This window comes from Stigmatopora nigra, chromosome 9 (assembly GCF_051989575.1).
Source record: "Stigmatopora nigra isolate UIUO_SnigA chromosome 9, RoL_Snig_1.1, whole genome shotgun sequence".
Classification (NCBI taxonomy): domain Eukaryota; kingdom Metazoa; phylum Chordata; class Actinopteri; order Syngnathiformes; family Syngnathidae; genus Stigmatopora; species Stigmatopora nigra.
In genome coordinates, this window is record NC_135516.1 from 9,174,678 (window position 1) to 9,197,696 (window position 23,019).

Consider the following 23,019-nt stretch of genomic DNA (forward strand, 5'->3'; position numbering starts at 1 on the left):
AGTAACGTAGTAGAACTATTAGCATTCACAAACGCTCCAAATGAGCAACAACATCCTCTTAACAACTTTAATGTCCTTTGTATACATTACATCAATTAATTCAATAGCTCCCATTGACAACATTATACCAATTGAAATTAATTAATACTTAAAATTTCCACTTTTTAGTCCATTGACTCTCAGGGTAAAATGCAAATTCAGATGTTATTTGGTGGGGTTTTTTGTTTATTTTTTTTACTGCTCTGATTGCAAACGCAGGAATGTGCTTAGGCTCTGTTTATTTGATTTGTTTTTGCTTAGTTCATGTCATTTTTCACTTCTCGAGGAGGAAAAAAAAGACGGCTTGACACTTGTAAACCCTCGCTTGAATGCAAATTCTACTGGCATCCATCCAGTTGGAACTTGAATGCGGTCTACGTTTCCGCTCCAGCGTCCACCTTTCTAGGCCAACCCCCGGAAGTGATGTCAACGTGCTTCTCTCACACTTTGTTTGGCGGACACGCACGAAGATGTTGCTGCTGTTGGCGTGCGTGTTCCTGCTTGCGTTTTTGCTCGTCAGCCGACGTCGAAAAAGGTGAGCATGAGCAACATGGTGGCCTGGCGTCGTTGCATTCCGCATTCCATCAATCTGGCTTTTTTACTTAGTTTTTTTGTTCAAATGTGACGTGGCGGGAGTGACGTCAGAGTTGGAACTGGGCTTGACGTCATGGTTCGGACGAGTCGTGCAAATTGACGGACGGACAAAACGGCGCCGTCAATTTTACTTTTGTTTGTGATTGTGAAATCACCTCCATAAATCTCAGAGAAAAAGTTCATTGTTTCCTGCAACGCTCCTGCCATAGACAGCATTGGACGTCTATCGCTGTCAATGGCAGGCAATGAGTCGTGGAAAACGTTAGAATAGGAGAAAATGTTTTTTTTCTAAGGCGATGCGTTCTCGCTCTTATCCAAAATACACGCATTACTTGTACTTGAGTAGTTTTATTACATTGTTTTTCGTCTAAGGTTGTGTTTATGTGACATTTTGCCCTTATTTGTTCCACCAGGCGCCCCGGCGAACCCCCGCTGATTAACGGCTGGATTCCGTTTTTCGGCAAAGCGCTGGAGTTCCGGAAAGACGCCCGAAAGTTCCTAGAGGAACAGCAGAGGAACCTTGGAGATGTTTTCACCGTTCTTATCGCAGGTTGTTTGCCGCTCTCGCGTTGCCACATATTTTGCAGCCAAATGTATAGACAATCATACATTTTTGGGGTCTAAAATGGTCAATATTTGGCAACCCATTGTTGCATGTTTGATCCAAAATGGTCCCCGGAGAATTGGATTTTGGTCCAAAATGAGCCGTTATTGCTCAAGAATTGTTCATTTTTTTTGTTCAAGGATGTAAAGAACTATCAGACATGTCCAATTTTGGCACTAAGATGTTAGTTTTAATCCATGGATATGTTTTAAAGCAACTTTGGATCACCGTTGAGCGAGGCGAGATAACGATTCACCTGTGTGCAAATTAACTGGATTTATTTGAGAATGGATTGAGAATTGGATTCATTGGAATGAAGTTTTTAGTCTTGATTTTTCTACTGTCAGAAACATCCAATTTTGGCACTAAGGGGTGAGTTTTAGTCCATAGACACTAAAATGTTCATATTAATCCATGGATATGTTTTAAAGCAACTATTTTAGATATAATAGTTTGATTATTTTTTTATGAACTGGATTAAAAGCCCTAAATATTCCGTTTTTATAGATCCAAAACTGTTTATTTTGGAGATTTTTTTAGATTTTACAAAACATTTTTTGAACTAAAAACAGAAAAAAATGATTTAAAAAATGACATTTATTGATTTAAAAGGGAGAAAATCAGGAAATTTAATATACATGTATACTCTTGATTTGAATTTGATCCTAAAACAGAAAGTTGGCACTCATGATTGACTTTCCCGGCCGGGCCACACATAATGATGCAGCGGGCCAGATTTGGCCCCCGGGGCGCCACTTTGACACATGTTTTGACACGTTTGACTCTTGCGTTTGTGCGCGGCAGGTCGCCACATGACTTTCGTCATGAACCCCCTGATGTACCCCAACGTGATCAAACACGGCCGTCAGCTGGACTTCCACGAGTTCACCAAAAAGGCGGCGCCGGCGGCCTTCGGGTACCCGCCCGTGACGGAGAGCCGCTTCCCGGGCCTGGACCGGCAGATCCACGCCACCTACCGCCTCCTCCACGGCGACAACCTGGCCCCGCTGACGCGGAGCATGAGGGCCAACCTGCTGGCGCTGGTCCGCCGCGACCACCCGGACGCCGCCTGGCGGACCGGCGGCCTCTACCACTTCTGCGTGCGCCTCATATTTGAGGCCACGCTGGCCACGGTGTACGGGCGGCCGGCCGACGACCTCTGCGGAGCCAAGGCGGAGGCGCTGAGGGCCGACTTTACCCTCTTCGACCACGTCTTCCCGCTGTTGATCGGCGGCGTTCCCGCCTGGGTGCTGGGAGGCGTGCGGAGCGTGCGGAGCCGCCTCATCCGTTACTTCCTGCCTCAAAGGATGTCCGACCGGGCGGACGTGTCCAGCTTTGTCCGGCGCCGGGCCTCGCTCTTGGAGCAGCACCCGCCGCTGACCGACGTGGAAAAAGCAGGTGGGTTGGTGCACTTTTTCGATTGGAAAAAAATGTCGTGTCATTTTATGTTGCTATTGGACCATTCCCAGGTCACTTTGTTCTGATTTCTGTATCATTTTGGCATCCCCAAATTACTTTATGTTTATTTGGGCTCACTCTCTGTTGACTTTGAGCCCTGGCACTGTAAAAACTTTGTTTGTCTTCCAGCACACCACTTTGCCATGTTGTGGGCGTCCGTGGCCAACACCACGCCGGCCAGCTTTTGGGCGGTGTACCACCTCCTGCGGGAGCCCCAGGCGCTGGATGCCGTCCGACGGGAGATCTGTCAGGTCCTGGAGCTGGACCCGCACCAGGAGCTGCTCGTCGACGTGGACCTGGACATGGCGCACCTGGACCGGATGACTCTTCTGGGTAGGACAGTCGCCACTCCTTTTGATCTCTCCAGATTAATCACCCCCCCCCCCCCCCCCCCCAGACAGCGCCATCCACGAGTCTCTGCGTCTGTCGTCGGCGCCCATCAACATTCGGGTGGCCAAGGAGGACTTGAATCTGCAATTGGACGCCGCCCACAGCGTGGCGGTGAGGCGCGGCGACGTCCTGGCCATGTACCCACAGAGCATGCACATGGACGCCGACATCTACGAGGACCCGCAGGTACGCCGGCGCTTTGGGCCTAACGTCCACAGCCAGTTGAATCACGAAAATGTCTCCATTTTTTGACAAGCTATGCTTTCCACTTTGCCCGTCGCGTGTCAGACGTTTCGCTTTGACCGCTACGCACGTCAGACGCACTTCTTCAAGGACGGGCAAAAGCTGCACCACTACCTGATGCCGTTCGGCTCGGGGGCCAGCATGTGTCCCGGACGCTTCTTTGCCGTCAACGAGATGAAACTCTTTGTGTGTCTGCTGCTGCTCTACTTTGACCTGCGCTTGGAAGCGGGGGTGCCGGAGGCCGCCCGGCCTCGCCCCGACACCAGCCGCGCCGGCCTGGGCATCCTGTGCCCCGACCGCGACGTGCCCTTCCGCTACCGTCTCCGCCCCGTGGCCACCGCCCGTTAGGCACCAGAGGTATGTCGCTACACACCAGAGACGTCCAATCCATTGGTGGCCGTTCAGCCTCCCGCTTGGAATGGACGTCTAGCAATTGACTTAGAAAATAACTGTAGGAAATTTGCCTTTTAACTTTTGCAATATGGCAACATTTTGACCCTATGACTTTAAGTCATTTTTACAAACATCATGCAGCCCAAAATGTAATCACTAGTGTTACTACAAAGATATGGTTTAAATTTCATAATCCATTTATTGCACATATAATCAATATACAAATGTTTGAATCCATTTGGTAGGCGCTGCTTAGTACTTGTTTGGGAGACTGCCTTGGATTTCCAATGATGCTTCCTGCCATAATCAACACTTCATCTTCCCTTTTTTGTCTTGGCCACTTTCTCTTTCCTCTTCTTGACGTGTTTAGGGACTTTGGACTTTCTCTTTTCTCTCTGAGCTTCTTTGGCCAGCTTCTTTTTCTCCTGAAAATAGAGAGAGGGACGAAAAAAACCCAGCTTGGAACATCTCTTGACGTAAACGCGACACTCATCGCCGCCGACGACGCCGCCACACCTTTTTGTCCTGGGAGTCGCAGCAATCGGCGGCTGGAGGCCGAGCCTTCTCTTGCCCTTCCTCCTCGTCATCATCCTCTTCATCACCGTCCTCTTCTTCATCTTCCGACGATGACGACGAGGAAACGTCGTCCTCCAGCAGAGCCGGGACCTGCACGTCAAACGGCGTAAATGGTTAGAAGGAAGCATGTCTTGTTGGCTAATCAATTCCAAATTGGACATGTATTTTCTTCCTATTTTTTTAGTTGTCCATTTCCTAATGGTTTGCTAATGAAGAAAAAAAGCTCCATTACATCCTTTAAACTTTTTTTAACCCTAACATTACATGTATGCCACAATGGCAGTGAATGACTTGACATTTTCAATTTTAAATGGATTTTTACTTTTAAGAAAAAAGCCACTATTCTTTCATTCAGTAAAAAAAATAATAAATGTATTTGTCCACATACCATCTGAACTCCAGAAAGGTCCTTCTTTAGCCCTGTCAGTGTCTGATACAGAACCTGAAGCCAAGCAAAGAAGCTCGCCGTCAGGTAAGGGAGGGGGATCCAAACGGCGACTTCACGCGGTTACTCACGCCGTGGTCGCGTCCACTAAGAGCCGCGTCGCCTTCATCGGCGGCAATCAGCTGGTAGTCACGCTCGTAGTGGCTGACCTCGGCCAGCGTCCTCGGAATGTACGCCCGCTTGAACACCTGGCGGGCCGGCGTTGAGTGTCATGCCATCCACGGCCAAATACAAACGTCCGTCTCACCTCTTCGTCCACCCGGTCTCGATCGGAGCGCTGCGCCGAAGTCCGCTCGGCCGCGATGGCCATGATCTGGGTGGGTGGGGGGGCGGTGTTAAATTTCGGCGACGTCAAAAGGTCACGGCCCATACCTTCTCCAGGTATCGATCAATGTTGTCGCTGGTGACCGAGGGGTCGGTGATGAAGTCAAAAAGCTCTCGGACGGTCATGGGCGCCACGCCGCGCTTAACGAAAAACTCTGCGGGTGCCAGAAAGCAGAAAGGCCTTTTTAATTGTAAGCCATGGATTTAAAGTCCATTTTTTGAAGAGGGCGCATGCTCACCGTTGACGTTGCTGCAATCCTTCCTGAGAAAGTTGAGCGCCTGCGGGTGGTCGTGTTCCACCGACTGCGACACGTCGATGATGTAAGCGTCACCGTGGTGATATCTGGAGCAGCCACAAAGAAAAGTTCAAGCCGGCTGGATCGCTGGCTGGCGGGTGAGCGTGTCCTCACAGCATGTTGAACTCGCTGAGGTCGGCGTGAACCAATTTGGCGTCCTGGTACATCTTCCTCATGTTGTGCACCACCTGCAAGTAGAGCTCGCGGGCCTTGGACTCTGACACGTCGGCGTTCTTCAGCAGCGGGGCGGGCCTGCCGTCAGACCGTCACCACGCTCTTAACGCTGGGAAATGTAAACGCCGACGGGCCAGGAGGGAGGCGGCTCGCTCACCTGTCGTCTTTGCCGATGAAGCTCATGAGCAGCACGTGGCTCCTGAGCAGGATGGGTTGGGGACTGGGGATGCCGGCCGTCTGCAAGCGGATCAGATTCCTCATCTCCTTCTCGGCCCAAGTGCGCACCATCTTCCTGGGGTTGCCCTTGCAGTAACCGCGACGGAACCTGCCCCGCCACAATGTCAGGAGCGGCGGTGGGCGGCCACGTTGGCCAAGCGACGCCACCTGAATTCTCCGCTGACGTATTTGTCTCGGTCCTTGAAGTGCAGGATAGACGTCTTGTAGATTTTGATGGCTCGGCTCTCTCCGCCGGCGGCGCCGGCGTGGTACACGTTAGCCTGGCGAGGAGAGCGGCGCGCCCGTCAGCTCGGCTCCGTGGAGCGGCCAACGGGGACACGGGACCCACCTCTTTGCCCGTGCTGATGCAGCCGTTGATTTCCGAGATGATTCCGCGAGTCAACATCTTGAAGAGGATCATTCGCGTGCGAGGGTCCAAAACCTGCACGGCAAAGATGGACGTCGCCGGTGGCGGCTTCTTCTCCGACCAAAAGGCACCTTGGCGCCGCCCCTACGCACCTGTTCCACGGTGGCGCGATCCGATTTGTCCTTCACTCGGTACCTGTGTGATGGAGACCACGGTTTTGGTCAAGCAGCTTGTCAAAAAGAGCCCCACTTTTGCTATAAAATTCATTCGATTTTTACTCACTTTTTTTCTGAAAAATGAATCAATGTTTTACCAGTTTTAATAAATGTAACATTTGTCTTCAAATATAAAGAAAATATTTATTGCCTTCCCTTTATTTGATTTAAACTTTAATCAATTTAGAAAAGAATGAAATAAAAAAATATTTTTTTTTAAATCGAGAAAATCCTTTTTCCAATATGTGCTGCTTTTTAATAGTAAAACCTCCAAAGGCCATCAGTTAATTGAGTAAGGCAAAAAAAAAAGTCCATTTATGGCTGGAAGGGTTGACATAATTCAAATAAAATGATAAATTTAGAAATATTTTGGCTATAGAAAAGCTTTAAAAAAACCTTTTTAGGTCAACAAAGTCTGTGGTTACATTAAATAATCAATGGATAAATTATGACGAGTTGGCAGACATAAAATGCCCACGACGACAATGAAAAGGAAAAATGTGGACGTACGTGTCGGCATCCTTCTGCTTCTGCATGGACGTCACTTTGTTGAGAACGGAGTGGGACAAGGACAGTTGATCTGCGGGTCAATGAAAAGTCATCAACATGGTCTCTCCATCTGTCCGTCCGTGTGTATGTTTTTATTACCCAGGTTGATCTTGTGTTCAAACTTCCTCAGCGACCTGTCGTTCAAATTGGACGCCTTTTCCGGCGCGTGATTCTGTTTGTTAGCCTGAGAAGGAAAAAATAAATACATTAAAAAAAAAAAGAGTGGCACAAAATGGCAGTGAGCGGGCCCTGGATGCTGGCGGGTGGGGGTCATGGCCTGACCTGAGCGACGCCGCTTCTGTTGTAGCGCTTGGTCAGGTCGCCTCCAGTGGCAGACCACACCCACTCGTCGTCGTCATCATCTTCTTCATCATCATCATCATCATCATCATCCTCCTCCTCACATTCCTCATTTTCTTCATTGTATTTCTGAACATCTTCTTGCACAATTTCCACCAAATTGCTGCAACACAATTGATTCAGTCTTCATATTACGGGTGTTATGGTCATAAATGGCCAACTTTTTACTCTAATTTGCCTAATTTTTGGATATGAGGCTGGTTTGCATGGAAGGTGAGCGTTATTATCATAAGTCTCATATTGCAAATTGTATCAGCACGCAGCCACTCCTAATTTATATATAGCTTGTTTAATCATCTCATGACATGTCAAATGTGTGCCTTGGCTTAAAGGAAACGAAAATTTGGACTCCATTCAACTCAATGGGGGAAAGTCCCAATACTTATTAAGCCGGGTTGAATTGGTACAAAATTCCTCTTCCATTGCCAAACTTTTTGGACTATTTCACTATGTTTTCATACACTGCTGACAAAGTTTCACAAATATACCGCGTACATTAAACTCTACATGAGTCACATCAAGTCCACGTGAACAACGCATTCAATATTGTGACGTCTGTCATCCAAACAAACACTTACCAGTCTTCGTCTTCGACGTCATCAAATTGTCCAGGCACTGGGTCAACCACAAGCGCCATATCGTAAACAAAAACCCAAAATAACGCAAATAATAGGAAAAACAACCTTATAAGGCGACCCGGGGGTACTGTGGCGTTCTCAACCACGTTAGTCTCGTCCTCGACTGACTTCCGTGTATACCCACGTGACTTCAGCAGCTTCATTTGCCTCAAACTGTAATGCTCGCCCCCTGCTGGAGAGGAGTTCTCTTCCAAACGTCTATCGACTATTTAATTATAAACAAATAATAACCTCAATTCATCTAAAAATGAAAAATACAACATGCCTGTAAGGATAACGAAAGCTAAAACAATTAAATCAAGGGAACAGGCGCAACAGGAACCGGAAACTGTATCCTTCTTAGCTTCCGTCTTGGCTGTTTTTACATTTAGGTGCCAAAGTTGAAGTGAAGATGAACTTTAAAACTTTCCTTCATTGCGAAAGGTCTTCGCTGCTGAACCCCAAAGACAGACTGCAGGCGCACATCCAGAAGCAACCCTTCAACTATAAGGTTTGTCAGCCATTTAGCATGAGCCGATAGCTCCTCCATCACGTCACACGTGGGGCAGAACAGGCACTAAATGACATGGATGTTGTTGTTACTATGACGTCACCACGTTACATTTATCTCTCGACAACACACATTGTTTTGGGGAAAAAAAAGGGCTAAATTGAAAGGAATTTTGGAACAGAACAGTGTTTTTATGAGTCCTTGTTAATAATACAGTCTCATACTAAAAACTTCTAACCGACAAATATTGCCCGCCATGTCTTTTTGTGGACTTGATGAAAGTTTGATTTGTGCAGGTGAGCGTGCTGCTGCCCAATTGCGACGGCGACACTCCGTCTCAACTAGAATCCACCTTGAGAACTTTCCAAAGCTTCTACTTGATCCGCAACCTCCCTCTCTACGAACTCCTGGACAAAGGCCTGCGCCAAGGTAGGCATCTAACACGTCAGCACCGCCCCTCGTCTCCCCGGCAACCGAGCACGTCTGTTTCAGGAAGCGTGTGCGGCCTGTCCTGCAAGACGCGCATCGAAGAAGACAACTGCGCCTTCCTGGAGTCAAATGGTAACAAAACGGCGGATGTATGCGCTGAAACGCACCGCTAAAGACGATTGGCGTGCGTGTTGTGCGCAGGGCGTCTGTCTCTGTCCCTGGACAAAGACTCGTACGAGCGCTTTGGCGTGGAGGGCCAAGCGTGTAAACCCAAGACCTCCAGATACGGTGCCAATCTTAATTTCTTCACATTTAAATGGGGAAATCGACGGTGGTGGTGTTTTAGCCTAGCGTGACGACGCAACTCTTTGCGCAGTGGTGACGGTGGACTTGACGGACAGCGTCATGGCGCCGGGCAAGCCCCGCTACGAGCGTCTCCACAGTGGCCTGACGTCACGCCTGCCGCTAAAGATGGACTTCTTGTTTGCGACTCCCGCAGGTGCAGATGGGAGACCGTCAATGGCCTCTGACCACTTGGGAGATTTTCCCCAATTTGTCTTGCGTGCAGGCAACAGTGAGCTGCTGAAGCCTCTCCTTTTACGCTACGACTGGTCGCAGCATTCCCCAGAGGTCGCCAGTCGCCTTCTAAGCGACTTGACCCTACCGGGCCTCTTCACCTCCGACCTGAACTCGTACGACCCCTACGACTTTCTGGAGTGGCTGGGGGCCGTAGAAAGTGACGTGGACCGGTAAGGCGATGGGAGCGCCATATGCCATGCTTTTTTTCCCTCTTTCTCATCACTTGGATCTTCTCTCTCCTTCTCAGTGACAACACCAACGACAACTACCTGTCCACGTTGGCGTGCCCTTACCCGGCCGGCGAGTCTTCGCCCAGCACACTTCTCCTCTCCGCCTGCGGTCTGCTGCTCCCCGAAAACGTGGAGACGCTCCTGGCTAAACTGGGGTGAGCTCCGACCGCCGCTCGCCGGCCGTCAGACCGTCATCACGTTGGCTTTTGTCGCAGGCGAGTCTTGGAGGAGCCCCGCTCGGCGCCGTGGGTTGCCGTCACGGTTCACGGCTTTGCCGACAATCTGGAGCCTCGCCAACGCCACTTCTACACGCTTGTGCTTTTTCCCGACCACGCCTACTGTCTGTACCGGGCCACGCCTGACTCGTGACCACGCCCCCCTCGCTGTAAAATTGAAACAAATGTGCATCAGAAAAAACGGATTTGTCATTTCGAACTTTTGTATTTTGCATATGAAAAGCATGACGTCATTTTTTGTTGTTGCCAGTCCATTTAATGTTGTTACAAACCTTTTTCATTTTGTTAAATAAAACAGTGAAAGAATGTCTTTTTTGAATGACTGGATAGCATTCGTACCACTAGACGTCCCATTTGTTTTGAATGGGAGGAGCTAAATTGATTGTTGTTGCCAATGAACGGTGCTGGAAACATTTTCTCCATTGTTATCATTGTAGCTGCACACTAAAAAAACAAAAACAGATATTTGAATATGCAACATAAAATGCTATTTCTGGCATTTATTAGAAAAATCCCTCATTTTTGGTGGTTTTAGCAGATGTTAGTGGCACAATACAAGCTCTGCTAAAGAAAATACCAACCAGAAAAATAAATAAATATATATATTTATATAGTACATACACATTTGAATTTTGTCAGCATGAAAATTCGAACCGAATTTTGTCTGCATCCAAAAATTCTCAGTTCATGAGTTAGCTCCGTCCGCATTTTTTTTTTTGTGTGATTCAGTTCGAATTTGGATGAAATTCTGTATTACAAATTCAAACTTTGGTGTCACAGATTGACTTGTGTGAGTACAACTATGTTTTTCTGGAATCAAAATATTACGGGTTAGCTTTTCATACATTTTTATGGCATTTTTATGCCATTCTTTTCAATGTGACTGAGGCACAAATGGAGCCCATTTTCAAAATAAACTCATCCTGATGACAAACTTTTTGGGCCACATCGCTAAAGACCATCGAGAGCCGCTTGTTATTCCGCTTCCGGGGGACACAAAAAAGATAAAGTAACAAAAAAGGTCAGTCTGAAGGCTACAAAATGGCGTCCGTCCTCAAAGGGCAGATGTGCCGAGTCCAACGTCGTGTCTGCCAATTTGGCCTTTGAGAAACTTACTTGACGTCGGCATTGAAATATGTCTGTGTCCCTAGTAGAGCTCGCTACTGCTCTGAAGATGGCGCAAGATGGCGTCGGTGCCCTGCGACGAGCCCCAAATTCTCTTCAGGGCTTCGCACTCGCGCTCGTTGGTTTGCTCCAAATAACTTCGACTGGAGTTCCTCATCAGGGCTTTGGACTCCCTCAGGACCTGCCGGAGGGAACAAAAAAAAACACAATTTTCCACCATTTTCATCTAAAAATCAGTCACTATTTACTCTTTTTTTTAAACTAAAATGATCAACGTGACTTACAAGCGAGTCCACGGCGACCAATTCTTTCACACGCAGCATAACTTCCTGCATGAAGGTCGCCGGCCAAAGAACCTGAGAGACCAATCCTTTGGAACACGCCTCCTGTGCCGTCAACTTCCTGCCGCTCAGGAGAAGTTCATTGGCCTGGGTGGGGTGGATGGGACAAAAAAAAAACAACGTTAACCGTCGTCGCCCTACCCCTGAACGGTCGCGCCCGACGTACCGACGGGGCGCCCATGATGCGCGGGAAGGTGAAAGACGCGCAGGCGTCCGGCGTCTGTCCGTACGCGGCGTAGGGCGTCTGGAACCAGGCCTTCTCGTTGGCCCAGACCACGTCGCACAGCGGCAAGATGGCGGCGCCCAGGCCCAAGGCCGGCCCGTTGACGGCGGCCACCAGGGGTTTTCGGAACTGGATGAACGTGTTGACGAAGGTCCTGAACGGGGAGGGGGGCGTGGCAAAAGTCAGACCGTCCCGCCTCTTCTGGAAAGAAAGCGACGCTTACCTGATGGTCTCGGCCATCTTGATGCTCTCCTTCTTACTGTCGTCGGCCAGACGTTTGACAAAGTCCACAAAGTCCAGGCCGCGGCAGAAGACGCCGCCCACGGCGCCCAGCAGCACCAGCTTGCTGTCGTCGGACGCTGCCGTCGCCATGGCGCTCTGGATCTCTTTCATCACCTGTGGCGGTAGCGTTAAGGATTTGAACGGCGCTGTAATCTTTATTCGTTCGCCCCTTCCAGTCAAAATGAATTGGACGTCTAGTGCCGCTGTCCGCCAATGTGGAAAAAGCCCACCTCAGGGTTGAGGGCGTTGTTTTCCGAGCTCTTGGTGGCCAACATGATGTGCGTGAAGCCGTCTTGTTTCTTGACCAGGATGTCCCGATAGCGGTAGGCGCTCTCCGTCTGCCGCACGCTGAAGCGCAAACGTTTGTCGAAAGCGCCGCGCTCCTCCGGACGCCGCCTGGTCGAAGCGCCCGGCGCCGCCGACGTGGTCACGCCGGCCTCCTCTGCGGCGCCTAGTAGAGGACACACTGCCGTTACCACGTGTCCAAAAGTCTAGCTTAGCGACATCACAACAAGATTTTTTTTTAAACTGTTTCCAAAATGTCAAGTCACCCTACGGGAGAAACTTTGCACTTTTTACCTGTCCTGCCGTTGAGGGCACGCGGGGCACCTGGCGTGGGAAGTGGCCCATCGCGACTCCGTGAACGGATCCCCATTCGGGCGCGCAGCCGGGGGACCGGCCCGCCACCGGCCGACTGCTCCGGGGCGACTTCGGGGGACACTTCGGCGTCCGTGCCCCGGGCCTCCTCAGTGGGAGCCTCCTCGCTGGGCCCCGCCTCGCTTGGCCCCGCCTCGCTGGGCGCCGTCTCCGAATTGGGAGGTCCGTTCATGGGGCTCCTGGGCACCAGGATCTTGATCCCGCTTTTGGACAAATCCAGGCCGCGGCGGGCGGGGCCCGACGAAGGCGCCGACACGGAGGGCGACGGAGCCTGGAATCCGACGTCGAGGAGCGGGCGAGCCAAGGTGGGGTTGGAGAGCAGAGCCAGGCCAAAGTCGTCATGGGGGGAGCGCGGGTAGCTCCGGGTGGAGCGCAGCAGGGCGGCGTCTCGGTGGCGCGTGGCGTAGTGGTGGTTGAAGTGGTGCACGTAGGTCATGCACGTGCTGAGGTTACTCTCGGGCTCCCACGTATCGCCTTCGCAGCCGTATCCCCGCCACCTCACCAGGTACTCGGTCCGCCCTTTCCGGTTTTTGCGCCTGTCCACGATACGCTCCACCTGTGGTCAAAAGCCATCTCATTAGCATATTTTGCTCATCACAAAGATGTCCTTTCGAACGTAGTTTAAGATGTGGCTCGGAGCCGACGATATTGCGTGGCCGTGACGTCAGCGCAAAGCCGCTCATTAACTTTTTCTTGGGTCAACTCTTTCCATGTTAGCTCGCTAACGTGTTAGCCTCACCTCGTAAAAGTCTTCCGTTGCCATGGAGACGGCGCGCGACGGCCGACTAGTTGGCGGGAAGCTTTAAAGAGGGTCGCCAGCGTGAAAAGCCGGCGACGTTTAAACGTTGTGACGGCTTCTTGACTCGACGCACTCGGCTAGCTGTTAGCCGCTACCTGTTTGTCTTTCGCTTCCCGGAAGCGTCGAGGGGGAGCGGACACACCCGCCTTCACATTAAAAGAGAGTGGGGGCTCCCGGCTTTTTTTATTTACAAACGATTGAATGTGAATAAATTCTGACCAAAATCTACGCTCAGTATTTCTAATGCTGTGAACAACGCTTACATGTACTCTAAATGTGGTTGAAATCACTAATCTCAAATGTGTTTCTAAGCGCAGTTGGCAAAGTAAGTACCTGGCGGCCATCTTGCGTCGGTAGACTTCTATGGTGAGCTCTTTGGTAATGGATGCACACATTGGGAAATTTGATCCAGCCTCAGCAGCCAAATTCAAAGCACCACCATTGTCTGCTCTTTCTGAGTGCCCCTTAAGCTTTCATATTTTTATTAATTTATTGATTTGATAGGGTGTACATGAATGAAACTATTCAGACATGCAGTGGATGTTAATATGCCAGATTGTATGCTCATTTACATCCAAAGACAACAAAACATAAGAAAGCCAAAACACAAAACATCACTAAGAAGTAAGACTTAATGGTTACAGGACTTGAGTTTTGAAGGCAAGTGGCAGACTGTTCTAGATCTTACTGGGCCTTACAGAAAGAACATTTTGTCCAAAGGCAGTTTTCCTCTAGAGTCCACTGTGCGTCCTTTTTAAAAAAAGAATTCTTAAAAACTTCTACAAACTTAAGAAACCATACTTTTTATAAATACTACATACATGGAATGACATTGTTTTTCTATCAAAGGCTGTTCCTTTTTTACTTATGGGCCTATCGCCATTGGCCGAGTTTACCTAGACTCAGTCCGACTTTTGGTGGGCATTTTGTCCCCACGAGGAGACGGGCCGCTGGTCCTCGTCTTCGTCTCCTCGTCGATTTTTGCGGCACAGGTAGCACGCGGCGATTAAAATAGCCAACGGGAAGCCCATCAGGAAGAAGATCAGCACGGGTGCCTCCGTCAACAGCGGCTGCGGACAGAGGGACAAAGACGGACGCTCACGTGTCCTTAAAAAGGAAGTATGGACGGGACGTACCGAGAGCGTGACTTTGATGTCGTAAACCAAGCGCCTGAGTCGCTGGGTGACTCCGCTTCCTCCGCTGGCCTAAAAGAGGTGAAAGGACAAGTCCAATCAGGAGGGAGGGGGAGGGGTGGCTTCCCCGAGCCCACCATTTCCACTCGCCTGGATGCTGCCGTTCAAAACTTGCTCCATGAAATCCAGCAGGTGGCGCTCCGTCTCGGGCCGCTCCGGCGGCAAAAAGTAGCTGTCGGTGGACAGGTTCAAGAGGAGCACGGCCGGGAGGCTCAGCTCGCTGTCGACGTCACGGGAAGCACGAGTCAGGCGCCGGACCAACACGTGGGCGGCGGGCGAACACGAGCGCGTTTTCACCCCATGATGAGTCCGTTGATGTAATCGGCGCCGACCATGAAGCCAAAGTGAACTTTTCTGCCAGAGTGAGGACATGGAAGAAATTAGTTCGCATTCATACAAGGTGGTGGGGAATTTTCCCTTCCATTTTCACAATAAAAGCCAGTGAGTCTCCTTACCTGCTGTAAACGTCTTTGTAGTCTTGGGAAAATTTTTGGACCAGACTTTTGGACCTAGAAATGTGACAGGAAGCAGAAGGCCTAGCTGAGGTCAGACCAGAATGTTTGGGTCACTAGCCCATTGCGACGGCACGTAGAGGCGGCCATCTTGGGTAGGTCGACCCACATTGGGAAGGAATAGATATGTTTGTCTCAACCGGGTAACCTGCCGGTCGCACCTGAGATTTTGTGGGCTCTTGTGGGCGTCGTCTAATACGGCCAGTAGAACCAGCTTCTCTGTAAACAACAACAAACTAGCTTCAATACGGGAATGTGCCATTGCAATGACATCACATGCACTTACCCGAATCCCCCATGTGATAGAGCATATAGTTGTCGATTCTAGCGTAGTTTTGGAATCTCTCTCGTTTAACCCAAGCCATCAACGAGCCGTCGCTGGTTTCTGAAAGGTCAAAGGTCGGTGTTAAAAAAAAAGCCGGACCAAGTCCAGGTCGCACTCACCATTGTAGCTAAGGTAGCCACCATCTTTGAAAACCACCACGGCCGGGAGAGCGGGTAACGACGTGCCCTGAAAAGTTCAAACTTGAAGCCACGCACGCCAAGACAGGCTACGCGTGGCCGCCGTGGAAATCACCTCGGGCAGCACGTCTCTGCCGGCGGAGAAGAAGTACATGGACACGATCATCTTCTCGGCCACGGACGAGTAGACGCCCTGCAAAAACACATAAGACGCTTCAGAGGTCCGCGAGGGGGGTTTTGGGGCCTTCATGCGTACGTTGGTTACCTTGAGTGGCGACGATGCTCCGACGTAAACGAACATGACATCGTGGCGCTGCAAAGCGTGTTGGAAGAGCTGCGCGCTGGTCAAAGGTCGAATCAGCGGACTGAAGATGCGCCGGAAAGCGTTATTGTTTTCATGTTATTGTTGAATAAGTGGCCAACGGTGGGTGGCTGACTCACCCGCTCACTCGATGAGCAAATTCCACAATGGCGTCGCTGGTTCGGGGTCCCGAGTGGATGTACTTGACGTCGTTCTTCCACCTGGAGGAGACGCATTCCAAGAACAGATACAGAAAATGAAATGGAAAATTAGAGTTGAAAGGTCGATTTTCAAAATGGCCGAGCGTCTGACTCACATGCAAATGGCAGGATAACTGTGAACTTTAAACGCCTTTGCCAGACCTGCCAGCAGAAATGGCGTCGTGGTTACCAGGGAGACGGCCAACCGAGTGAAGGCCGACCGGGTGAAGGCGAGCTGACCTTTGTTGGCGACGGCGTCGCATTTCCCCACGTTGACGGGCGACCCGGCGCTCTTCAGCTCGGAAGCCGCCAGATGCCATGTGGCGTCCATCTCCATGCACAACCGACACCAGGGGGCGTAAAACTGCAAGCGTGCCACAAATTGCTTGAAAAACGAACTGTTTATGCATTGACCTCATAAATTTGGACCTCTCCCCATTTTGTACTATGCAATGCTAATGCTATGCTAGCTGTCGCGGGAAATTAGCATCATGCAAAGGCATCAGAAATATGGAAACATTTTACATTTACTCACAAAGCAATGCAAATAATAATTATACCTGGATTTTATCTATTTTTAGTCTATTTTTTAAAGGAATATTTTTGTACTACCTCTGAAAAAATTAGTTATCCTTAAAATCATGCAATAATGTTAAAGTCTGAAATATGGAAATATTTAACATTCGGATCTGCTTTTTTTGCCTTCATCAATTCTCAAGGTATCGGCAGACCCTCAAAATCATAAATAAATCAAAAAAAGTAAATGTCTACGTACTTTGATCAGCCAAATGTCGTCCGGTTGTCTGGTCTCCAACAACCTGTCAAATGGCAAAAAATGATGGCAATCCCCAAATCCACGGCAAAGAAATCAAATACTCACGAGTCGTCCAACTCTTCCACGTAGGCCCGGATTGGCGCGGCAAAAGCGCATAGCAACAGGACTGCTGCACAAAATGAAAGGTCACACACATTTTCTACACCCACCTTTAACCCCTAAGAAGTGAAAAATATCAAGTGTATAAAACAAATGTGCATATTCTTTTTTACCTGTGAATGGGAGCGGCAGAGCCATGTTGAGCAGATTAAGAGAAAGAAACGTCTGGACCATCCTAATCTCTTCAGATTAGCCACAGCCAATCAAAAACCTTCCAACTTTATTGACAAGAACATTTGGGGTAGGACACACCCCTTTGGGGTCAAACTGATGCAAACTGCGGTGAGCTGGTTCCATGCAACTTTGGATCATTTGACTCTTTGCTACCATTGACGGCTTAAGGCGACCAATCCATTCTGACTGGAAAGTTCGGCATGTAAAATGACAGAGAAAAGATGACCAAACATTTTTTTTTATTACATATTCTGTACTGCTCCTTTATACTCCCAAATTTGAAATGTCTGCAAGTGTGGCAAGAACCACAAAACAAATACAGTTTTTATACCTTACTTTTCCTTTAAAATACAAATAAATGACAATTTGAATACAAATTGAATGAAAATATCCACGCAAATGCATTTCATGGTGTCTTGATCTATGAGGATGCTCATAACTCAACAATTGTACCTCCATTCCATCCAGTGGAGCAAAGTCCTTAATGGGGGTGCCGGAGACCCTCGCTTTTGAGAGACACCCCATCGGGGACGTCAAGATGGCGACGGAGGAGGATGATGTCGGCGGACGTGCTTCAAAAGAAGATGGCGGTCGGCGCTGGCGTAGTCGCACTGTTGGCACGGAAACGTTTGGCCCGTGTGATGGCGACGTACGTGAAGATCCAAACTCTTTTTTTGAATGCTACAACAACAAAACAAATGAGGATGCAAAGTACGCACATGCCAGTGTTTTTATTAGTTTTTTTTGTTACCTGCTGTAGTCACATCGCTGACACTTGTAGGGTTTTTCTCGGGTGTGCGTCCGAGAATGTCTCAGCAAAGAACTCCGATCGATGGACGCGTAGGGACAGCGCGTGCACCTGTATGGCTTCTCACCTGTGCAAGCCACCGCATTGGTTAGACAAACATTCATTGGCTGCCATCCTGTAGTGCTAGCACGCTTACATTACCTGTGTGTGTTCTGACATGTTGTCGGAGCGACTCTTGGCGCGTGCTAGCGTACGGGCACGACCGACAGGTATAGATTTTCTTTCCAGTGTGGACCTCCAGGTGGCGCTGTAACGTGACTTTGCTGGACAAGGTCCTAGGAAGAGACAAAGCGATCTTAGCCAACGCCGCTCGCCCAAAAAACGGCGTTCCACTGACTTGTGACACAGCGAGCAGAGAAAGCCCGAAGACTTCTTTTCTTCTTTTTTGGGGGCCGATTTGCGGCAAGTGCTGTCAAGCAAAAAAATAGTAAGTGATTGGAAACCAGAGTGGCGGCCATGTTGGCTCTCGGCACTCACCTTTTTAGTGTAGATGTACTTCTCTTCCTGGCAGCCGGTTGGATCGGGCTTTGATTTTCACCTGAGACAGAGTGGAATCCATTTGTAATGCTGTCACCATATTCACATTTTCAAATTGAATAAAATAGCGCAAATGACATTAAGTTTCCCTATAAGTGGTCATCATTTTTGACAAAAATCCTCAAATGGCCCTTAAATTTAAAATAGCAATGTAACCAAAATGTCAGGATTTGACCTAGTAATAACTATTTATTTACCGGACATCTCCTGTGACTCCGCCCCTTTTGATCCCGGCTCCTCCCCCATCCCTTTGGCAGACTTCAGCTCCGCTCGTCGCCTGGCACCCGTCAGGCGACGACACGCGCGCCGTCTCTCGGAGGTGGGCTCCGGCGCCCCGGCGGGTTCCGACAGCGGCCGGGCGGCGGCGATGCGGCACAGTCCCAGTGTCATGAGGTGGGCGGACTGCGCCGTCTCCTGGTGAGCGCGGCGGTCGGCGTGAGACGAGACGGGCTCGTGGTCCTCGAAGAGCTCGCCCACCTGTGGGAGGACACGCCCATTTAGCAACATCAAAGGGGTTAGGGTTATGGGTTGGGGCGGCACCTTTAACGAGCAGGCGGGCGGGCCGATGTCGCTCAGCATGTCGTAAAGCAGGAAGTCATCATTTTCATCGTGGTGCTTGAGGTCGAGCGGGTCGGCGAGCGGCGGCGCCCGTCGGAGCCCCGCCTCCTGCAGCGTGGCGTGCGCCAGCAGCAGGTGGCTGCAGATGGCGCTCTTGAGAGCGCAGGTGAAGCGGCACAGCTTGCAGCGAAAGATCTCCACCAGAAAGGCCTCCACCAGGTCGCCGCCCTCGGCCAAACCGTCCACGGCGTCGCAGTAGAGGCGAGCGCTGGCGGGGCCGCCTTCAAGTTGCAGCGTGACGGGGCCCACGTCCCGGAAGCGCCGCATCCAGTTCCACACCGTCGAGGTAGAAGATACAGGTCGCCATGTGTGCTCCGGGTCTTCACCTTTAACCGCGCGTGCGTCATTGGACGTCATCATCGTGAAGGAGACACCGTAACCACTTTACTGGTTAACATTAAAATCCAACTTGGAGGATGACGTTAGTCATTTAGACAGTCTATCTTCAAAATGGATTCTATCGCTAAATAAATAATCCCAAAAGATGTCCGTTAATGTCATACAATCACACCTGGATGATAGCGTCTGTAATTAGGGACAAATCAACGCTATAGCCGACTCACGCAATACAAAAAAACGATAAACTTCCACAATATTAAATGGTTGGAAACACGAGCTTTCTACTCTAAAATCGTTTTTCGTCTGATAAACACAACATACAACAATAAAAAATTCAATATGCACAACCGTATCCAAGTCAGACTGCTGTTATTGTTCCTGTTTTTTCTTCTTCGCTGGTCTGCTCAGCTCTTCTTCTTGTGCGGGGCTTGAGTGAACGTTTGCTGGTTGCTATACTACTACCTGCCAGCGGGCGGGCAGATTGGGAAAGAAGTCACACAATTGAAAATAAACTAGATACATATATAGATTAAACTAATAAATAAAATGAAGATAATAAAAAAAGAGAAAAAAACGGTAATACATTGAATTTATATTCACAGTTATGTTTACAGTTTGTGTTCAAGCTAACTCAGGGATGAAAAAGATATTATTATTATCAAATTTACCGGGTATGTTGGTAATATAAAATGACATTTCAGGGTAGGAAAGTCAAAGGCCACAGTGGTTAGAATATGAATTTTCCAATGAGTCAAAAACAAATCAAGGGATTTAAAAATTTGCAAGAAATTTTCTAAATTTGGGTTTAATAATGTCAAAGGTCAAATGAATTGTGACTTAAGGTCAAATTTGCAAGAGAAATAACCCTAAGTTAACCCTGGCCTCCGTCAACCCCGATCCTGTCTGGAGTCACGCAAGTTCTCTATTTGAAAGTCAAGGTCTAGCAGTTGAAAAACAAGAAAGCTTGCGTGCAGTCTTCATGCTCTCACTTCCTGTTACACAAGCGCCTCAGCTCACACTTGCAAATGGCTGTCACGCAACAAACAAATACACCCACACAAAATCATCTTCCTCAGCCCTCAGCAACCACCCTAACATTCAATTTGTCATCACGTGGCGCCAATCGCTCCTCCTCGGACCGGTCGCCCAGTACGAAGATGACCGACTGGGTCAAAGGTCACTGGCATTATGCCTCCCACATTTACAGAAATGTTGTCGACACGTTGTCACGCAATCGGAAGGGCGCCACCGCCACCACCGCCACCACCACGCGCATCGCAACGTGCCGGAAAAACAAATGGAGGCCAGGGTGGCCAAAGCTCCGCCCCTTTTTTAACACTTCTGCATTGAGGTGGCAAGATTGAACAAGCGGCAAAAACAAGCCTCAAGACGACGTTCTTCTGTTGCGACTTCGGCCCGTTAGGTGAGTCCGTCCGAACAGATGTTTCACGCCGTGCTTTTTTTCAGTGACATTTTCGGCGAGGGAAATCTAATCTGTACGGATTAAGTGACGGATTAGACGTCCCTTGCCGTCAATGGCAGCAAGTGAGTCTAAATTGTTAGAAAAATGGAAAGATTGTTGATTGTTTTTTTTACTTTTAGTGTTAAAAACGTCATTTTTAAAGCAAATCTGAGGTTTATAATCAAATGGCAAAAATTAATTCATGCATTATCTTTTTGGGATGAATTCATTAACTAGCAAAACAGATGGCAATTCAATTTTGCTAATCCATTAGTCGTCAATTAATCATCAAGTTTTTTTTTTTCAAGGTGGTCTCATTTTGTAAAACAGGACGTCTCATTCGGTGGTCTTATCTGGAAAAAAAACAGACCTTATGGACGACTTCATGACAGAATCTGTGAGCGAGGTATGAAGCCCCGCCCACTCAGGTCTACTTTGGAGGAGACAAGGTTACAGACTCTTTGCCCCCAACCCCCTATTTAGGACCCGTTGTACGACGATGCCACGGCCAGCACGGACGACTACGACTATCCCGACTTGATGTGCGACCTGTCATCGGTGCGGGCCTTCCGGCGGGCCTACGAGCCGCCCCTCTTCTGGATGATCGCGGTGGTGGGCGGCGTGGGCAACTTGGCGGTGGTCTGGATCTACCTGAACTTCCGTCGAAGGCTCAAGACCATGACCGACGTCTTCCTGCTCAACCTGGCCGTGGCCGACCTTTTGTTCCTGGTCACGTTGCCCCTGTGGGCGGCCGAGGCCTCTCACGGTTGGAATTTTGGCGCCGCCCTCTGCAAGGTATTCAAGGGTTTTTGGGTCTCTGCTCCAAGTCCAAGCCAACGTCCGATTTCCCCGTCCGACAGGTGACGTCGGCCGTCTACAAGGTCAACCTGTTCAGCTCCACGCTCCTTTTGACGTGCATCAGCGTGGACCGCTACGTGGTCATCGTGCAGACCACCAAGGCCCGCAACCTGCAGGCCCAGCGGCGACGCTACGGCCGCCTGGCCTGCGCCGCCGTCTGGTCGTCGGCGTTGCTGCTGGCCACGCCCGAGCTGGCCTTCGCCACGGCGGCCCCGGCCCAGACGGCCGAGGGCTCGCTCCCCTTCTGCCGCATGCTGATCCCGCCCCACGTGGGTCGGCTGACCAAGACGGCCACGCTCTCCCTTCAGGTGCTGATGGGATTCTGCCTGCCCTTCGCCGTCATGGCGGCGTGCTACGGCGCGGTGGTGGCCACCCTGCTCAAGACCCGCAGCTTCCAGAAGCACAAGGCCATGCGGGTGGTTTTGGCCGTGGTGGCGGTCTTCCTGCTCACGCAGCTTCCCCACAACGCCGTGCTGGTGACGGAAGCGGCGCAGGCGGCCGACGCCACTTTTACCGACTGCCGACAGCTCAAAGACTTCCTGAAGGCGGGCCAGGCGCTGAAAGGCGTGGCCTACCTGCACGCTTGCCTCAACCCCTTCCTCTACGCTTTTGTGGGCGTGCGCTTCCGCCGGGATCTCGTCCAGCTGCTGCGCTTCCGCTCCCGCCGACGCTCGCCGACCATTTCCTCCGGGAAAAGTACGGCGGGATCGGCGCGGGTGTCCGACAGCGACACCTCGCAGGCGCTGTCGCTGTAGCTAACCGGTGGGAAGTGAACCCTAGTGCGTCAACAGGGCGTGAAGTGGAAGCTAACGGAAATTGGCAAAAGCTAGCGGAATCTTTGGAGTTTTCAGATTTTCCAAATTCTGACTCTAATCCCAACTTCAACTATGTCAAGAGAGTGGAAGCTAACATAAGCTAGCAGAAACTAGCACGCCTTTGGAGTTTGGAATGTTTCTGTGAGGCGTGTAACAAAAGCTTACAGAAGCTAGCAGATAACGAAAGCTAACAGAAGTTAGTGCAGGCTAGCACAATATTTGTAGTTCCTCACTGTGAAACAATGTCAGTATCAAAATTCTGAGCCAAATTCCAATCCAAGCCAAAACAGCCTCAAAATTCAAATCCCGTTTTAGATGTGTGTAGCGCAAGCTCATACCTGTCAACTGGTACGTTCTCGCCGTAATTGGTACAACTGAAAGCCCATTTTTATATTGGTACGCTGTACACATGAAAATGGTACGCTAAACGGTGATTTTGAGAAAAAAAAATAAATTAAGGCACTTTCTAGCCATTTTTCACCATCCGCCATTGTTTCTTCCCGGAAACGCATGTCTGCCAAGTGATATATGTAC

General features: G+C 49.7%; 7 protein-coding genes across 13 annotated transcripts; 3 read left to right on the top strand and 4 right to left on the bottom strand.

Annotated features, from left to right (window-relative positions):
* Positions 1-406: 406 nt before the first annotated feature.
* cyp7b1 (cytochrome P450, family 7, subfamily B, polypeptide 1) lies at positions 407-4,687 on the top strand. Of its 2 annotated transcripts, XM_077723931.1 has the most exons (7): positions 407-574; positions 1,047-1,183; positions 2,042-2,635; positions 2,825-3,028; positions 3,093-3,271; positions 3,374-3,685; positions 4,092-4,687. In XM_077723931.1, exons 1-6 carry the CDS (start codon positions 510-512, stop codon positions 3,674-3,676), a joined length of 1,482 nt encoding a protein of 493 aa, XP_077580057.1. In that variant the 5' UTR covers positions 407-509; the 3' UTR covers positions 3,677-3,685; positions 4,092-4,687. The 2 variants fall into 2 exon arrangements, with proteins under 2 accessions (XP_077580057.1, XP_077580058.1); XM_077723932.1 differs by lacking the exons at positions 407-574; positions 1,047-1,183 and adding an exon at positions 1,294-1,609.
* On the bottom strand, positions 3,896-8,433 carry riok1 (RIO kinase 1 (yeast)). Its single transcript, XM_077723928.1, has 16 exons — positions 7,822-8,433; positions 7,166-7,346; positions 6,983-7,067; positions 6,845-6,914; positions 6,272-6,314; positions 6,102-6,194; positions 5,921-6,033; positions 5,694-5,861; positions 5,477-5,614; positions 5,306-5,409; positions 5,115-5,221; positions 4,990-5,055; positions 4,814-4,930; positions 4,686-4,739; positions 4,238-4,387; positions 3,896-4,146 (listed from the first exon to the last, which is right to left on the bottom strand). The coding sequence occupies exons 1-16, from the start codon at positions 8,022-8,024 to the stop codon at positions 4,036-4,038; spliced, it is 1,803 nt and encodes a 600-aa protein (XP_077580054.1). The 5' UTR covers positions 8,025-8,433; the 3' UTR covers positions 3,896-4,035.
* Positions 7,966-10,172, top strand: rpp40 (ribonuclease P/MRP 40 subunit). Its single transcript, XM_077723944.1, has 8 exons — positions 7,966-8,371; positions 8,668-8,800; positions 8,864-8,932; positions 9,002-9,088; positions 9,177-9,299; positions 9,369-9,549; positions 9,627-9,764; positions 9,825-10,172. The coding sequence occupies exons 1-8, from the start codon at positions 8,273-8,275 to the stop codon at positions 9,976-9,978; spliced, it is 984 nt and encodes a 327-aa protein (XP_077580070.1). The 5' UTR covers positions 7,966-8,272; the 3' UTR covers positions 9,979-10,172.
* On the bottom strand, positions 10,079-14,314 carry cdyl (chromodomain protein, Y-like). 2 transcript variants are annotated; one of them, XM_077723934.1, is made up of 7 exons: positions 14,169-14,314; positions 12,396-13,029; positions 12,047-12,267; positions 11,758-11,930; positions 11,478-11,688; positions 11,255-11,398; positions 10,079-11,151 (listed from the first exon to the last, which is right to left on the bottom strand). In XM_077723934.1, exons 2-7 carry the CDS (start codon positions 12,907-12,909, stop codon positions 10,993-10,995), a joined length of 1,422 nt encoding a protein of 473 aa, XP_077580060.1. In that variant the 5' UTR covers positions 12,910-13,029; positions 14,169-14,314; the 3' UTR covers positions 10,079-10,992. The 2 variants fall into 2 exon arrangements, with proteins under 2 accessions (XP_077580060.1, XP_077580059.1); XM_077723933.1 differs by lacking the exon at positions 14,169-14,314 and adding an exon at positions 13,213-13,415.
* LOC144201371 (protein disulfide-isomerase tmx3a-like) lies at positions 13,718-17,088 on the bottom strand. 2 transcript variants are annotated; one of them, XM_077723937.1, is made up of 16 exons: positions 16,988-17,061; positions 16,821-16,881; positions 16,716-16,758; positions 16,181-16,304; positions 16,057-16,102; positions 15,881-15,961; positions 15,705-15,804; positions 15,555-15,632; positions 15,422-15,488; positions 15,264-15,362; positions 15,139-15,196; positions 14,921-14,974; positions 14,763-14,819; positions 14,556-14,685; positions 14,409-14,477; positions 13,718-14,342 (listed from the first exon to the last, which is right to left on the bottom strand). In XM_077723937.1, exons 1-16 carry the CDS (start codon positions 17,046-17,048, stop codon positions 14,175-14,177), a joined length of 1,296 nt encoding a protein of 431 aa, XP_077580063.1. In that variant the 5' UTR covers positions 17,049-17,061; the 3' UTR covers positions 13,718-14,174. The 2 variants fall into 2 exon arrangements, with proteins under 2 accessions (XP_077580063.1, XP_077580062.1); XM_077723936.1 differs by having other exon boundaries at positions 13,719-14,342; positions 16,821-16,884; positions 16,988-17,088.
* A 182-nt stretch (positions 17,089-17,270) lies between these two features.
* LOC144201372 (uncharacterized) lies at positions 17,271-19,895 on the bottom strand. Its single transcript, XM_077723938.1, has 7 exons — positions 18,934-19,895; positions 18,591-18,870; positions 18,334-18,394; positions 18,194-18,265; positions 17,998-18,131; positions 17,800-17,923; positions 17,271-17,729 (listed from the first exon to the last, which is right to left on the bottom strand). Exons 1-7 carry the CDS (start codon positions 19,369-19,371, stop codon positions 17,582-17,584), a joined length of 1,257 nt encoding a protein of 418 aa, XP_077580064.1. The 5' UTR covers positions 19,372-19,895; the 3' UTR covers positions 17,271-17,581.
* Positions 19,896-20,646: 751 nt separating this feature from the next.
* LOC144201373 (C-C chemokine receptor type 9-like) lies at positions 20,647-22,812 on the top strand. Of its 4 annotated transcripts, none has more exons than XM_077723940.1 (4): positions 20,647-20,773; positions 21,121-21,218; positions 21,296-21,607; positions 21,673-22,812. In XM_077723940.1, the coding sequence occupies exons 2-4, from the start codon at positions 21,186-21,188 to the stop codon at positions 22,423-22,425; spliced, it is 1,098 nt and encodes a 365-aa protein (XP_077580066.1). In that variant the 5' UTR covers positions 20,647-20,773; positions 21,121-21,185; the 3' UTR covers positions 22,426-22,812. The 4 variants fall into 4 exon arrangements, with proteins under 4 accessions (XP_077580066.1, XP_077580068.1, XP_077580067.1 ...); XM_077723942.1 differs by having other exon boundaries at positions 20,689-20,773; positions 21,143-21,218; XM_077723941.1 differs by lacking the exon at positions 20,647-20,773 and adding an exon at positions 20,810-20,895.
* Positions 22,813-23,019: the final 207 nt, after the last annotated feature.